At 33.6% G+C, this 16,697-nt stretch overlaps 1 protein-coding gene and 1 long non-coding RNA gene across 6 annotated transcripts; both read right to left on the bottom strand.

The window, feature by feature from the left end:
- Positions 1-136: 136 nt before the first annotated feature.
- LOC105648093 (MATE efflux family protein) lies at positions 137-9,758 on the bottom strand. 5 transcript variants are annotated; one of them, XM_012234386.4, is made up of 13 exons: positions 9,299-9,754; positions 9,084-9,205; positions 8,802-8,936; positions 8,549-8,688; positions 7,827-7,962; positions 6,764-6,860; positions 6,537-6,637; positions 4,447-4,610; positions 3,614-3,685; positions 3,386-3,502; positions 1,825-1,920; positions 1,622-1,743; positions 137-730 (listed from the first exon to the last, which is right to left on the bottom strand). In XM_012234386.4, exons 1-13 carry the CDS (start codon positions 9,586-9,588, stop codon positions 667-669), a joined length of 1,656 nt encoding a protein of 551 aa, XP_012089776.1. In that variant the 5' UTR covers positions 9,589-9,754; the 3' UTR covers positions 137-666. The 5 variants fall into 5 exon arrangements, 3 of the variants coding, with proteins under 3 accessions (XP_012089776.1, XP_012089777.1, XP_020540561.1); XR_002286001.3 differs by lacking the exon at positions 1,622-1,743 and having other exon boundaries at positions 3,399-3,502; positions 9,299-9,758; XM_012234387.4 differs by lacking the exon at positions 1,622-1,743 and having other exon boundaries at positions 9,299-9,757.
- Positions 9,759-11,767: 2,009 nt separating this feature from the next.
- On the bottom strand, positions 11,768-14,013 carry LOC149498516 (uncharacterized). The gene is made up of 2 exons (XR_016319455.1): positions 13,577-14,013; positions 11,768-12,317 (listed from the first exon to the last, which is right to left on the bottom strand). It is a non-coding gene; the product is annotated as an uncharacterized LOC149498516 (long non-coding RNA).
- Positions 14,014-16,697: the final 2,684 nt, after the last annotated feature.

Genomic DNA, 16,697 nt, shown 5'->3' with positions numbered 1-16,697 from the left:
CAAGTTATTCATCCTGTTCTGCATATTTATATAATTTTAATCTGATCCGATATGATATACTCATTTTCTTGAGCCACGTTGTACCATAAGAGTCATAGTCACTGTCATTGCAAGTTGCATGAAAAAACGCAACAAGTTACTAATATAGCAATATATTAAGTACTACATCAAAAATTCAATATGCCATTTACAATTATGGCCAGTTCCTCTAAATCGCAACTGTATTCAAATTGTGGCATAAGGTCATTCAGAAAAACACATGTATATACACATCTAATTCTTCTACATTAAAATAGTAATTTACAACTAATCACAGAATGAGAATAATATAAAATTATTTGCACATCTAGCTATGATTAAAAAAAATTGTTGGAAAAGCTGTGAATCAGAAGTGCTTTGCTCCGGAAATTCTTACCATATCTAGAATCAGCCACAATAACACAACCTAAATGTGGTGAGTTGTTAGCTGTCCTGGAAACTACTAGTGCTGATGAATCCTGCTAGCCTTGACAACTAGGTCAAATTTGAAGCTATGAGGGTGAAGTAACCAAAGTGCTAATACATGTTGTTTGATAGCCTTGAACATCTTGAGCACTTTATCAAGACATGTCCCAAGACCTTACCCTCTTCTGCAGTTGTGATCATATACTGGTAGATCTCCTTCACTTAATCTTTTTCCTGCTCCTCTGTCGCCCAGACCAGTTTCCATGGCCCAGTTTTTGTGCCCAACCTGGAAGAAAGCTTAGCATTTAGAACAAACTAGTGCAAGGTGGAACAAATGTGAAGTTCAATATCCAAAACCACAAGAGTACTATATTTAACAGTTTATACATTAAAAGCACATTACTCTGCATAGTATTAAGTAGGCCAAAAAAAAAAATACAGGATTGGCCATTCTATGCATTATGGTGCAAGATGATGTCAGCACTTCCACAGTGATTCAAGGACATCAAACACAAATTCAGCTACTATATTTTGACAGATGCACAAAAAAGTGTCTGATGCAGTAGAATTAAATCTTACAATATAACGCACGATCCAGAATTAGAGTCATTAGGAAATGCCATTATCACTTGTTATTATTTAGGTTGGATCATTATGCTTTTGATCTTGAAGACAATAAATATTGACCCAGTTCATCAGGTCCATAAAAAAGAAACTCACAAACTTTAATTCGAGTTTCAGTTTCCTCCCATTGTATCTGATGCGCCCATGTTTCATGCTAAAAGAGTTTTAGAAGCACTCTGCTGATGGTCAACAACAAACATATGATGCTCTTAACTAGTCTGGATTTCTAACCAGTCCTCTCACCCTGTTACTCTAACAAATCTGTCTTTCTCACTGTGACATTATCATTGTCATTCATGGAGGAGAAACAAAAAGGTTTAGTGACATGCTGCATGTGAGGTACTAGTTGCTTTTCAAACTAAGATTATGCCGTGCCACATTCAAATGGATGTGTTGGTTAATGGTGGTGATTTCATGTTATATGTGTTAAAGTTCTAAAGAATTGAACAGGGTACCATTGGAATACATCCTACTATCCTAGGCTCATGATAATCAATTGATGATAACAATTAAGTGATTAATTGATAGCCTCCTCTGGAACCGTGATTATTACCTCCACATTCCAGCCACAACACGCAAGGTCATGAAGAGAAATAACCCAGTCCAGACACCAGCAAGACCATATGCAGGTGCGGCCACAAGTATGAACACAGACGAGATAAGTCCTACTACTACCTGTGCATTACAAATAAGGAGCTGAGAATGGGAATAGTATATCTTATTATCAAGCTTACTGTAACAGGAATAAGAACAAACCATGGAGTAGGCAGCATATCCAAAATCTGAAACGCCATAGTAAAGCCCGTCAACAACGAATGCAATAGCATTCATTGGTTGAGACCCAGCAACAAACTACAAGATAGTGTCAAACATTTTAATGAGCTTTGCAACATTATGCCTACAACTCACATGTCTAGCAACCAAAATCCAAAAATTATTTGATAACAATTAGGAGACCCATGACAGAAAAAAAATTGGACATCCATACATTCTTGTAATAGTATCAGTGTGTCACTTCTCAACTCAAAATGGATTTATCAAAATAATGGCGCTAAACAGAAGTGAGGAAAGAGGGTACAAAGACGCCAAAACTTATTAACAAATTCAAGCTAACATTTAACACAGGTGAACAGGCTATCATTTGACCAAGCAACAAGTGGTCAATTATGTTAAAGCTCTTAAGCTCATAATTTTCAATAATGAAATAATTACTTCTTAAGATACTAGCCTGTAATGGACTCCCAAATGGAGCTCGAGAGACTTATAGCACATTATAAAGGTAGGAGAACTGAAACCCCTTCCTGTGCCTTCCCCCACCATCCCAACCCACCTTTTACCATTTGTCCAAGTGTTAGGAGCTCTCAATTCCATAACAATTTTGGGGACCAAAGCTGTGCAGAATGTCCCTTGCCCATATATTGATTTCATAATTGCAAATTAAATGATAAGGGACTTTTACTTTCTACATCCCAAGGAAAACCAGTGCTACCACCTGAGCTCAAACCAAAACAACCCAATCTCGGGCCTGACTATAAAGCCACCACTATAAAAGAGAGCCTAAACATGTCTTTATTGGAACTAGGCCTATAAATACTATCCAGTATCTGAATCATGGATAAAAACAAGAGTTCTCAATTAACCAAACCAAATTGGTTCAGTTCAACCAAATGAATTTTCATGATAACTGAAACCAGACCGAGTCTATAGAAATTGGTTTGGTACCGAACTGAACCAGATTGGTTCGGCTTTGGTTCAGTTATTCCTTATTCCGAACCGAAAAACCTATTTTGGACATAAAAAAGTAATTCGGTTAGCTACATGTAAGACCGAACCGAAACAAAAAATCAAGCAGTCATCACTGTTCAAACCGAACGGTAACCAATTTTTAAAAAAGCTGACCAAGCAAACCAAAAAGAGTTGGTCGGGTTTGGTTTTCAGGTCAGACTTGAATATTGCTCCCCCCTACTCAAAGAACTAGATATTAAGCAGAACAAAAGCATAAGCAGCATAACATAAAATATGTCCCCTTCACCAGAAGTTGGATTTTAAACTTTTGTTGCAATACATATTACTATTATTAACTTGTCAGTAGTGTTTCGTCAAAAGTGAATCCTGCACTACAAGGGAGCTCAAAGAACCATTATCCCAAGTAAGAAGATCTATCATTATTTTTTTAGTATTTCTACTTTGAAACTTGCACTGCAAGCTACCTTATTATTACGGATAGATTATATTCCAATTACTTGTTTGAAACTTGCACTCCAAAAAAAAATGTAAGGTTCTCCAAGAAAAGGAATTTATAGAAATAGTCATTCACCAGAATACCAGACCAGGCAATCTCCAGAACTTCTGAATCTGTACTGAATAAGCTAGAAAATGCTCCATATCCAAGGGACAGTATCACACCCAAAGCAACTCCAGTTACACCACCAATCTGCATGACAAGCAAGTGATAGCATACCAAAATTGAATCATTTTAATTTCTCATGATGGTAAATGAACATGACCTAAACTAAAAATGCAGAGAGTTAGGAGTACCATATACCTGCATAACTCTGTATATCACTTGACGTGCTTGTTTATAATTTCCTTGAGAATAACAACTGGCCAGAAGAGCCTGATAATAACAAATTATTAACAACAGAAATTAAGGAACATCAAAAGGAAAAACTCAGCCATCATCTCATGATACTTGAGTATGATATCAAATACAGAAGCAATTCAACTCTGCTAGATACCTTGCGCCTCCCCTGATGAAAGGAAGGAAATTTCAAAAGCATTTGCACCTAGCTTTATATTTGCTTGCCCCCATTTACTGAAGTATTTAATTTTTTTTTTTTTTAAATTTTAAAAGCAGCCATATGCTGCTTCCAAACATGCCAAAGAAGCATAGAAATCAAGAGAGATGAGAACACAAAGTATGCAGATGAGGCAAAAAGATGTTGCAAACAATAATAGCATAAACAGAGTATAATCTCCTTTTTTCTAAACTATCAGGAAATGACACATGCTCTATGAAGAACACATAGTAACAGTGAAGGAGGGCACTCAATTTCTACATGAAAGATCCAGCATGCCCTTGAGTTGCTCCAGTACTCTTTTTCAATGATATAATAATAAATTATGACTGAGGTGTTCAAGAGCTTATTTGGCTTCACAACTATAGCTTCATTGCAAGCTATGCTGCAGCTTATGCATAAAGTCTCAAAATGCCAATCTCAATTGCAACACATGAACCCTTCAAATTTTCAAACTCAGAACCTTTGTTATGAAAAGTTTATTGAAGTTTCTAAGCTGTTCAGTCAATCTATTTATTGTGATTTTTATGTCCTCACTTGTTGTGAACATAATGTAAAGACAAAAATATGTACTATTTACCTGACCGGCTAAAGCTAAAGCATCATTAAGCAAAGATACAGCCAACCAGATTTGCATGCAAATTTCATGACCAGCCATAGGTATGGGGCCCTCTCTAGCTGCCATGGATGTGGCTAGTGTCATTGTCAAAAGCACAGCTATGGTCCTGCCAATAAGGAGACCACCTACAAGTTCAATAGAATTATTACCAACTTGTTTGAGAAGAAACTTAAATTAGAGGACCCACGATTGCAGAACATTCCACAGTCAATATTTGTATATAGCTTTTGCATACTAACTTGACTAATCATGAAGTCGTCACTACGGTTAAGATGTTTAAAAAAAAAATCTAATCAAATATATGAACTCGAGATATTAATAGACTGAAATATCTGAGATATAGAAGAAATCTTTAACTTGGGTAAAGGGGTCCACTTAAATGCTAAATTCATACCTAATGCTAATGTCAAGTGGGAAGCAAACAGGCCACAAGCCCAGGATGATAGCTTTTCAAGCTTGGTTTGAACATAAGAAGTTAGCGAGATCAAGACCATAATTGAGCCTAAAAGCTAAGTGCACTTCTTAACTGTTTCTAAATGATTTCTTTTACATTCAAATTAGATAAAACAACATAACTTTAGTGAACCTTGCTACAATGAGTACTTTGGAAAAAGTTTACCTGTCTCAGATTTCAAAAAAGAAGGGAGAGAAAAAAAAATAAAGAGAACTGGTTTCCTCTTTACATGGAGGAGGAAACTCTTCATATTACTTGAGGATGATGTGGCAAAAAAATCATACATATACTTAACTTTTTATTCCCCCTTTTCCCTATCCATGTGCCTAATTCTGAAACCAATCTGGATAACTTAACACTGCTTACCTATCAACAGTTATTTAGTTTTCAATAAGTAGCCAAATAAATATAAAGGAGCCTATGGAGGTCATGTAAACATTCAGTTGGTTTAAAAAGACCTAAAGTTTTTCTTCCAAATTATTCATTTAACTTCAGAGAGAATGGAAGTCAGCTAAAATTGTACTTATTCATGAGCAGTTTGATGAATACAGTAGTTCACTAGCAGCCCTAATTGTAGATCATGGGGTAATCAACTTGTTCACTGAGTTGAAGATTCACCAATCCAATATATCCTTACATATGATGTGATCATAGATGTTCACAGTTTACTACATAAACCTCTGTTCCGCAAGGAAAAGTACCCATCCCCTTTGATCTCTATTCATCTGGACTGAATAAATTCAGGATATCTTAGCCATATAACAAAGAAATACAATATCCAAACAGGTGTATAACATGCTTAACAACTTGCTGCAACTTAAGCCTATAAAGCATATTGCCATATCCTAATATTTTCATGGTGAACTGTGAGTAAAAAAGATTTGGCGTAAATATGAAAAATATGAAATTGTCAGAAACATGTCTGGCATTAAAATCCATCACTAATGCTCCCCTTCATTCTAAATGGGAAGAGAAGCACAGAAATCCGCAGAGAAAAGACAACTGCGGTAAAATCTAAACTTAATGAAAAAAATGCAACTTGATCAGGACCAACTTGGTCTTTTATATGCCAAAGTTGGTTCACAATCATATGCTTATGCCAAACAGGCCCATTAATTAATTATGCTCCCAATTGAAGGATGCCCTACGGAGAATTTTGGCATTGTCCTACCCTTCAGCATTTTTACATTTAGCAGCTACACTTAGGATTCAAAACTTTACCCTTGTGATAACCAAAATCTTCCTTATTGCACCGGGCAGACCCACCATATTGCCAAAAAAAGAAGCAAGTGAATGACTGTTCCAGCTAAGTTGCGACTTCATTGATAAAGCCAAAGTATATATTTGATAAAATGACCAACAATCTTTTCCTCTTTATTCTTATGAAATTATATGAAGTTCATCTATTTCCCTCTATGCTCATCAGCAATTAGGTTTTGACTGTTCACTATATCATTTCTGGACTTTGATTCCAGTGGACTCGATGGCCAAATGAGATTCCTATGGTTTTATGCTAGAATTTTTCTATTAGCATCAAATGTATTGTTACCTACAAAGATTGCAGTCAGGGAATATAGAAGTTCACAAGGAAACATACCAGAACTTAGATAGCTCACAACTTTCTTCCCATCAATATTTGGAGAGATCAGTGATACTCTGTCATTCAACTCCCACAGAAGGATAAAAGCAATAAGATATCTGGAAAAAAAAATGAAAATGGGTAAATTGACACTGAGATGAAACTTAAAACCACTTCCTAAATTACAGGCTTATCATATAAAAAGGGGCACTGATATTATTAAGTTTACCACATCACTGACATACTCAGAAATCACAGTAGAAATTGCAGCACCACCAATGCCAAAACCAAATGCAAATATCAATATTGGATCCAGTATTGCATTCAGTAAGTTGCCAGCACCTGATAAACCAGATAACAACCTTATCTCATGTTTGTTTAAGGATGAAAGAATAAAGTCTATAGCTGGACCTTTCAAACATGAAATACAGCATCAATTTTCAGAACATACATATATGACTGTCTTATTAATCTTGTTGGTATAGCAGTGAGAAAAACAACTTTGATGTGAATACTGATAAACAAAAAATAGTTACATCTATATGTTGACCCAATGCAACCTGTTACAGTGTTTCTTAATAACCAAATGTGGATGGACCAGCCAATAAACTCCAGATATTGGGTTAACATTCTATTCTCTTGGAAATTTAGGTCAACCAAGTTCTGTTTTGGCAAAGTAGTCACATGCATACAAGTACTTGCTTGGCAAAGTATTCACATGAGACAACCACCCGCTGAGCACAAATCACTATCATAAAAGCTGTGATAAATTATAAATTAGAAATGATAATTTTCAAGATAGTGTGATGATAATATATGTAATGAGCAAGAGTGACAAATGAGCTATATAAGATATATACAGTCTAGGTTCCTAACTGTGCTTATAACCAGCAAAATGCACTGGATGCATACAAGTACTTGCTTAATGAGACAACCACCCTCTGAGCACAAAGCACTATCATAAAAGCTGTGATAGATTCTAAATGAGAAAAGATAATTTTCAAGCTAGTGCGATGATAATATATGTAATGAGCAAGAGTGACAAAGGAGCTATATAAGATATGTACAGTCTAGGTTCCTAACTGTGCTTATAACCATGCGGCTAGATGCAAAATGCACTGGTGCGCTTTCTATTTCAGTCAACTCCTTGAATGTCAATTTAATAGAACATCACAAAATTAATAGAACATCACAAAAACAAACAGCATTGAGAAAATCATCAGCAATTAACTACAGGCATAGCCTAACAGCTGGAAAATTTGTACAGATAGCATGAAAGAGAAAAAAAGGCAGTGCTTTAATACTTGCCTATGGCAAATAGAGGTGTTTTTGTATCCTTGAATCCACGAAAAGTGCCTTGTGCAGCAAGCGCAATTACAATGGGTGGAGCACCAAAGGCCCTCCAAGCAAGAAAATTCTCAGCTGGTACTCGCATGGGTGAATCCTATAATGCAGCAAATTCCAGAGAAAGATGACATTCTTTCTCAAGACTAAAACATTTTGCATGCAAGATTGTAAGCTATGAACATATATCCACAAAATTTATAATATAAAATGCATATGCTCAATTTAAAGGCACGGAAAATAACCAACATCTTTTTTACTCGCAAAAAAGACATAATTGCATTGATTCCTAAACTTCTTTTTTGCACAATTAACCACTTAAACATTGAAAGCAGAAAAACTAGAACCTAAATGCAAGACAGAGGCCATCTTCTCAAACAAAACTTAATACAATTTAAAAAAGCACGTCTTCATTCACCAGTGGATAGCACATCAATAACAACTTTTACGATTGATATACAACGTAGTTGTTAAAACTTAAAACAATTTCATGTAGTCAAACTTCTCATAATTTATAATATTGCTAGTGCTGTATCTAAGTGTATGACCATCAAAGTAATGTCAGTTGAAAGAAAAATGGCATCACTAAGACAGGCCAATGCACCAAACCCATGGAAACATGTCATCCTTTCTTAAACATGCATTACTAACAGGAAAAACAAAATTCATAAACAAGTAGGACGTACAACTGGTATACCCATGACATTCATTAAGAATCCAGAGCCAAAAAAGAGCGCAACCGCTTCAACAATGCCAACACCAGCAGCAAGCACTAAAGACGTTGAAACAGCTGGTAGGTATTTCTTTCCTTGCAGCTGATTAATATCTACAAAGCAACCATAATAAAAAAAACCGCCATTAGGTGACAAATAGTATTATTCTCAAATAAATCTCAATAATGTATCTTACAAACATGAATTAGACTTGAAATATCATTACCTTTAGCTTCGCTAGCTAATGCCTTCTCTTCAGCTACAAATGATGTTGTGATGTTAAGTAATGGAACATTAAACAACTTTGAAACCAGATTAAATACAGAAACCGATACCCCAACTGCTGCCAAATCAACCGGTCCTATAATGAACACAAGAATCTTACGATGAGATTAGCGAGTTCAAGATTCTAATCAATCCACTATATTTTCCACTGACTTAAACAAATTATCCAACATATATACCTAAGAGTTTCAAGAGGTCAATTATAACCTGAAAATGAAACTACCTATATGACCAATGAAGGCTGTATCGACAAGTGAAGTAATGGGATCAGCAGCAAGAGCCAAGGCAGCAGGCAAAGCAATTGACAAAATTTCCGAACCAAGTTCATCAATCTTAAACCCATCTCTGCAATAAAAAACTCCTTTTAATACCTAAAAATCAAAGAAGTGAAGCAATTAATTCATTTACAATGTAACAGCTTGGACCATATTAATGCACCTTAAACGGGAGAAAAGACCAGAGAAGGAATCGGACAAAGACAAAGAGGAAGGAGACCGAGGCTCGGTCAAATCAACTCGTTTACGAGAAACCGAAGGTTTGGGCTTCTTCGGCGAAATGTCGACCGAGGTGTTGGTGTTGGTGTTGGTGGTTGTGCTCTTTTCTGGTGATGATTTGGAAGCAGCGGCCTGTAAACGAACATTGTAACAGGGAACAATTGAAGTGAGAAATCGGGGTTTAGACGAAGGATTAATTTGAAAATAGTGTATATGTGATAGAAAAGTAGCCATTGTTTGAGGAAGGAAGCGCGTGTTTCCGTTGCAGAGCAACTTCCTCTAAAAATTAAAATCTAGTGAAGAAAGCTCAGAAAGCGTGGATTTCTTTTTCTTTTTTTTTTTTTTTTTTCTTTTTTGGTTTCTTCTAATCTGTATCACAACTATTTTAACGAACAGATTGCGCGCCCGAGGGAAAAAATAAATATCTTGTATTTATGTAGATTCGCATTGGGCCTTACAAGCCCATTTAAACTAAAACCTTGGCCACCACTAAAGATTCAAAAGTAGAGATTTTGAGCAAGCCCATTTTCATTAGGATTTGTTCGGCCACTTCTTTTTAACACTTAAAATTTTGTTTTCGTAATTACTAATTAGTAATTAGGCTAGATGTGTTTCTTTTTGGGTCCTAAACCCTTTTTTTCTTTTTCTTTTATTTTTTTTTGCTCTTGTGGGGAAAAAGAATTAGGAAGAGAAAAAGCATTTCAATAATTCAAAATTAATCAAGAATATCTATCTAAAAATAATTCTTACCTACCCCAAATCCATATATCTACATATAACATACACATTTTATTATGGAATTAATGGTTTTGGAACTCATCTTGCACTATTTTCCAAATAACATAATCATTTCTTGGTGTAGGCATGCAGAGTAAGGGTGGCCACCCACTGGGTTTTTGGATTGAAATGCTTATTATATATTTTAATTTTGGTTAAAATTCAATCGGTTCTTTTAAAAATCTGAAAAGATTTGACTGATGTTTCAACCGGTTTATTATTTAACTGGTTTCGTCAATGAATTCTTTAATTACTTTTTTTTTTTTCTAGTTGGAAACTAGAACTAGAATCAAATAGCTAGGAAAAAACATCGTCTCTGTTACAATTAGAAAAGTACTACTTTTTCTGTTTCAAAATAAGTATTTTTTTTTATTTTACTGATGTGTATCTTAAAAGGTATGATATTTGATTTTATTTATTTAGAGAATTTATATCTTATTTTACTGATGTATATCTTCAATCAATGGAACCTAGTAATGCGGCATATTCCTCCATTGATGTTATTAACATATAGTAGCTTAAATTCATCCGTGTACGTCATACGTAATAAATTTTTGGAAAAGCAATCCAGGCATAGAAGATCCGGATAAATTATTTTGTCGACCAAATCAATTAAAGGACCTTACTACTATAAAGATTTATATCGGTCAAGGTTATCTTCAAGTAGAAAAATCGAATATTGTTTCTTTTAGTTATAGTTATAGTTTTATTATTCAAAATAATATAGATAATTCTTTTATTGTTGAAGGATCAACGGACTTTCTATTAATTGTGATAGTAAGTTCTATATATAATCTAATTGAGTATTTGTAATACTTGATTTTATTATGAATGAATTATATTTCTCAAAAACAATTCCAACTAGTATTAATCATATTTCACTTGAAATTTTTATTTACATGTGTTAATTTCGAATTTCAAATGAAATAGAATACTATCTCTTTTACATGTCACATTTGGAATTTCACATTCCGTAAGAAAACTATTAAATTTATATAAGTTATAATAAATTATTAATTATATTGACTATATTATCATTAATTTAACGCTCCTATATCTAAACATTAAGTAATTATTAGCCATATACAAGGGGATACATGAAAAAAAAAAAAAAAAAATAGTACTCCTTTAAAGTTTAAACTATAAATCTGACAAATATTTTGTAATAAATTATTTTCTCAAACGTAATAAGTATTATGTAACGAAAATAGTATCAAACTTCACAAGAAAAAGAAGAATTATCAAACTCATATCAATTTCAATTATCCTATTTCACTTCTTTTTTTCTTATATCTACTTTCTTTTTTTATATAAAAATAGAAGCTTTATTATTTATGTAAATCAAGAAAAAAAAAAACTTTTATACAATGTTGGTCAACAGTTTTTTAAATAATTTTTAATGTTTTAAACGGTTAAAAGTTTAATGCTATTTTTTATTATATTCGATAACATAGCATTTATACTAATTTTTAGAGGTTAAGATAGCGTTTTATCGAATTTTCTTAACTGATTTAACATATACAAGCTACTAATATAGCTAATTTTGTCGAACAGATCCAGAGTTTCTCGTAATAGAAATTGAGCAAACTTATTAACTTGTCTCTTAATCCAAGTCAATGAAACATTAACTAAGTAGTTAATAATAAGTTTACAATCAAAAATTAAAAGACCAAACTTAGACAAATCTAACCCTTTTTACTCCTTCTAGCTAGATACACTAATCCAAATTCTCTTATGGGCCTATAGCATGAATCTGGATTAATCGGATCAATAAGTTTCAAATATTGATGATTTCCAAAACAAAATAAATAAAATCTCAAGAAAACTCATCCCAAAAAATAAAAATAAAGAGAGAGCGACCAGCAGACCTTAGACGTTTGTTAATTCTAAAGGAAAAGATTAATGCAGATAACAAAAAAAAAAAAAAAAAAAAAAAAAAAAAAAAAAAGGGCTCAAATTGAAATTAGATCCGTGGGGAAACCAAACCGTAGGGAAGTAGAGGTAGAATGGGTGAAAAAGTGAAATAAAAGAGGTTTCTGTTTGGTTGGGGTCCCTCTGTAGTGACATTGTCTCTGCTCTACCCATCACCTCTGTGAAATGCTTGTGCCTTATTAAACACTTTCAAATTTCAAGCATTTATAAATTTCTTGTCCATCGGATTTCAAGGTCCCTGCAGCTGGCATTGCCTGAAAAAAGCACCAATTTACTGTTAATTTTTGTAGGTTTGCCTGACACCATTTAATACCACTTTATTTTTCTTTATAATTGCCTTTTTTTTTTTATTTTCATATATTAAATAAATTAATTAATAAACACTTTAAAAATAAACATTATTATAAATGCTTGACCATCAAATAAAATATTATAAATAATAGAATTAGTGTTATGTTTTTTTTTTTATAATATAAACCATACGTTGAACATTATTGCTGAAGAAAGCCTATTTGAATATAATAAGGTCTGAGTGTGAAAATATGTGTAACAAAAAAATAAAAAATAAGAATAAAAACAAGAGAAAGGACATTATCTAAGATATTTTAGTGGAAGGAGGAGAGGAAGCGTGGAAATAGAGTCACCTGAAAAGGGGGCAAAATATCAGAAAGCTGGAAATGAGTGCAGATATCACAGATCCATTTACCCTTTGAATTTTAGGCCATCCAGAGGGAAATGACCCAAAAGCCTAGGACAGTGACTTATACACTATCAAATTGGTGGATGGATTGGAGTAAGAGAAACAAGTCAACATCCTTTCTCCTTCCCATTTCCTTAATGGATAAACATTATCTACCATTTTCCTATATTAGTTATTTCATAACTAAAAATTCTTATTCTTTTTTTTTTTTTTTAATTACAACACATATATTTAATATCATTCCATTTAAAATTCAAACTAATCTCACAATTTTGAAAATAATTTTCGATAAGTATTCCATTGTTCATCATTTGGTTATAATTCTTGATTTTTATGCATTATTAATAATAATATTTTTTTTTATTAATTTAATTCTTATTAGATTCAAATTCAATATCTCTTACTTTTAAATTAAAATTTATTAATTATTGTCTGTATATATGTATTATATATATTAGCTGTGAGATAATGGGGCAAATGTGAACTCTAATCATAATTAGACTACCCCCACCATTATCAGAGTAGAGGAAAAAAATGAAAATGAAAAATCAGTGATGCTTAGAGATTATAAGATTGCATAAATAGGAAAAATATATAGTTTAAAGAAATAAGGCAATACTAACATTGTTTCCAATAAGAACTCCATTAACTCATTGTGGCCAAGAAAGATTATTCTAAGATTTATTTTATTTTATTTCTCCTTTCCATTTTTGTAAAGATCAAGAAAAAGGAAAGACAAGCATCAAACGAGCTAAAGAAACATAACAATAAAGAATAAATAGGCATAAAAAGAATTGGAATAGCATTGCGTACCCACAACTAAATAGCAATACAGAAACCAAGCGAGGGAGAAACGAAGCAGAAACAGAGACGGAGATGGATAGAGAGATAACACAGCAAGAAGAAGCCATGAAACTCAGGATGGATAGCGCTATAGAAAGAAAATCAAAACCCCAAGGAAAAAAAGAGTAATGATCGATTATGGCGCTATCCCTCCTGAGCTTAACAGATTCTTCCATACTTCTTTTCTTTCCTTTTTTTTTTTTTTTTTTTTTTTCTGTTGAAGATATGAAACAGAGCCCAAGAGCCAAAACAAGCTTCCAAATGTTGTGAACATTGGTGGGGAAAAGTATGGCAGAAAGAAGCTGTATTTATAGAAACTGAGAAGGAGAACGTGGGGACATGCAGACAAATGTCACCTCCTCCTGGAGCCATGAGAAGCTTGACTTAATACCCTTCCCCATTTGACAATTCACGGTGCTTCCCAATTTATATTTATATACTATTGGAAATTCACAAATTGTAAAGGAAAAATAGTCATTACAAAATATATTTAAAATATAAGTTATTATTGTGCATTTTTGCCCCCACAAATTCGAGTTTTTAGTTGCCATTAGTTTAGCTGAATGGCTGAGAGCTGATGTCCGTAGGTTTAAACCCTACACCCTCAACTTCAAAAATAAATTTGTGCCTTTAACTAGTTTTAGATCACATATTTCTAACGGGCAATGCTATTCAAATAAAATACTTCGATTTATGGTGATTGGTTCAGTAACGATAACTCTAAATTAGACTTGTTCATTTAGTTTCGCGGAATAAAAACTAGCTCAGTTTGATTCGTTCGAATATTTCTTATTTGAATTGAACAATGCAAAAATTAAATTTGATCGAACCCAACAGATTTTGCTTCTTTAAGCATAAAAATAAATTCGATGTGATATACATAAAATCAAATTAAACATTGATCAACTTTCTCTGATAAAATTAAATTATGAGTAAATTTTTTGAAAATCTTATCAAATTAGACCAAAATGAATCGATTCGAACCGAAATTATAAAAACAAATACGGATGAAATTAATTGGGTTTTTAAAAATTTTGTAGTTATTGTAAATTTGGCCTTGGTCTTGAAAAGTATAGTCACAATGTTGAAGTTTAAGTAGTCTATATTAATAGTGGAGGGACGGATTTCTTTTATTTATTACTTATTTTTACTTTTTGGGTCAATTGATTTTTATTTTATTTTTATATTACTTCTTCTGCCGACTACGATACGGTAGTATTGAAGTATTTTAATACATGTAATGAAATATTAATTAATAGAATGCTAGATTGGTGAAAAGTGACCTGTTCTTTCTGTTTCATGATTACTTTCCCTTTGTGTTAATCTTCTGATTAATGATTACAATGAACAATCGTACATAAATGTATAGTGTTAATCACTTCAATTTTTCAACAGGTAAGAGACTAATAATATTATGAACTTTGGTTATTATGAATTTGTAACCTGTTATGATTACCACGTTGTTTTGTTTTGATATGACTTGAGTTTGACACAGTAACAATATTATCAACTCATATTTTATTTTATTAAATTATAAAAACGAGGAAAAACTTATTGTTGGGAAAATCACTATTTTCCCGCCCGTCGGATCGGCTTTAAGCAGGAACAAATGAAAAAATAAAATAATGATTGAGAAATTAAAGAGAATAAATAACACAATAATTTAACTTGGAAAACTCCCCAAGTGAACAAAAACCACGGCCGTTGCCAAACGACAATCAAGAAAAATATTCACTATGCGGCAAATTGTTACAACCACAATTACAAAATATATTTCTACCCGACACCCTCAAAACACCCCAAATATTTTATACTCCAAGGGACTCCAAGAGACTTGCTCTAAATCTCTAATATAAAACACATTCAAGTGTTTTTGGTGTGTTTAGAAACCTAAACTTTGGCTTCCTTTTATAGCCAAACCTACCACCCTCTTTTGCTCATCTCCCCGATATGGGATTGAGCAAAACTATTTTTTTTTTTATTTGTTTTCAATAAAGGCGGCTAACAATCTCCACCTTGAAAATACAATAAAAAAAACACAACATTATCTGCTACCGACAATCATAATTCTTAATGTCAAGAATTATCATACTCCACCATAAAAGAGTATCGCCACTTGGAACCACTTGACCGACTCCAAGAATTTTCCATCGGCCATGTCGGATCCCGCTAATAGTTTATGGTGCAACCCTCCTGTTGACTTTTCCGGGAGTTCATTAGCCATCGATATATTTTTTCCACCACACACTTTGCATCAACTGTCAACCAATGTCGTGCGCATTTCCGTGGACTAGCTACCAATAATCCGTCCTCTTCCATGACATCTCAACGCGTAGCAATCATGCCATGAGGACACACATCTCTCAATTACAGAGAGAACACATCATCTCCTTCGCCACTGGAGATCACATTGGCAGCAACAACGTTAGAGCTTCTAGCCGAATCAGCTCCACCATTCAGGCAATCCTTCCTCACGTGTCCAGTTTGACCACAACCCCAGCAGACAACTTTCCTCTTTTCGGAGCTTTTATTCTTTTTCCTGGTACCGACAGATAAAGTTGAATCCTCATATGATTTATTTTTCATTTCATTCAGTCTTCTCTCCTCAGTAATGAGCTTACTAACCACATCCGCATACATCACTTCCTTACTACCATATTTCAGAACAGGTTTCATGTGCTCATATGTCGAAGGAAGTGACAGGATGAGTCGAAGAGCTTTATCTTCATCTTCGGTTTGCACTCCAAGAGTTTCCAATTCAGAGACGATGCCATTAAGAACACTCAGGTGATCTGACAGCTTTGTACCTTCTGTCATTTTCAACGTATGAAATTGCTCTTTCAAATACAACCTGTTAGATATATTTTTGCCCTGGTACAATTCTTCCAGTTTCTCCCACAACTCCTTTGTCGTGGACAATCCAAGCACATTAGCAAGAACATTTTTTGCTAGATACATGCGAATTTGACTTGCCGCTTTGATATCCAGCTCCTCTCATTCTTCATCGCTAATCTTGAATTTTTCTAAGTCTCCACTACTACTGTATTTTCCTGAATTCTTTCCGCTAACTGGTTTACCCTTCAAAACCTTA

This window comes from Jatropha curcas, chromosome 2 (genome assembly GCF_041381405.1).
Source record: "Jatropha curcas cultivar XTBG-Jc1 chromosome 2, XTBG_Jcur_1.0, whole genome shotgun sequence".
NCBI lineage: Eukaryota > Viridiplantae > Streptophyta > Magnoliopsida > Malpighiales > Euphorbiaceae > Jatropha > Jatropha curcas.
Note: the sequence above shows the minus strand (reverse complement) of the source record. Positions and strands in the feature narration are given on the sequence as shown.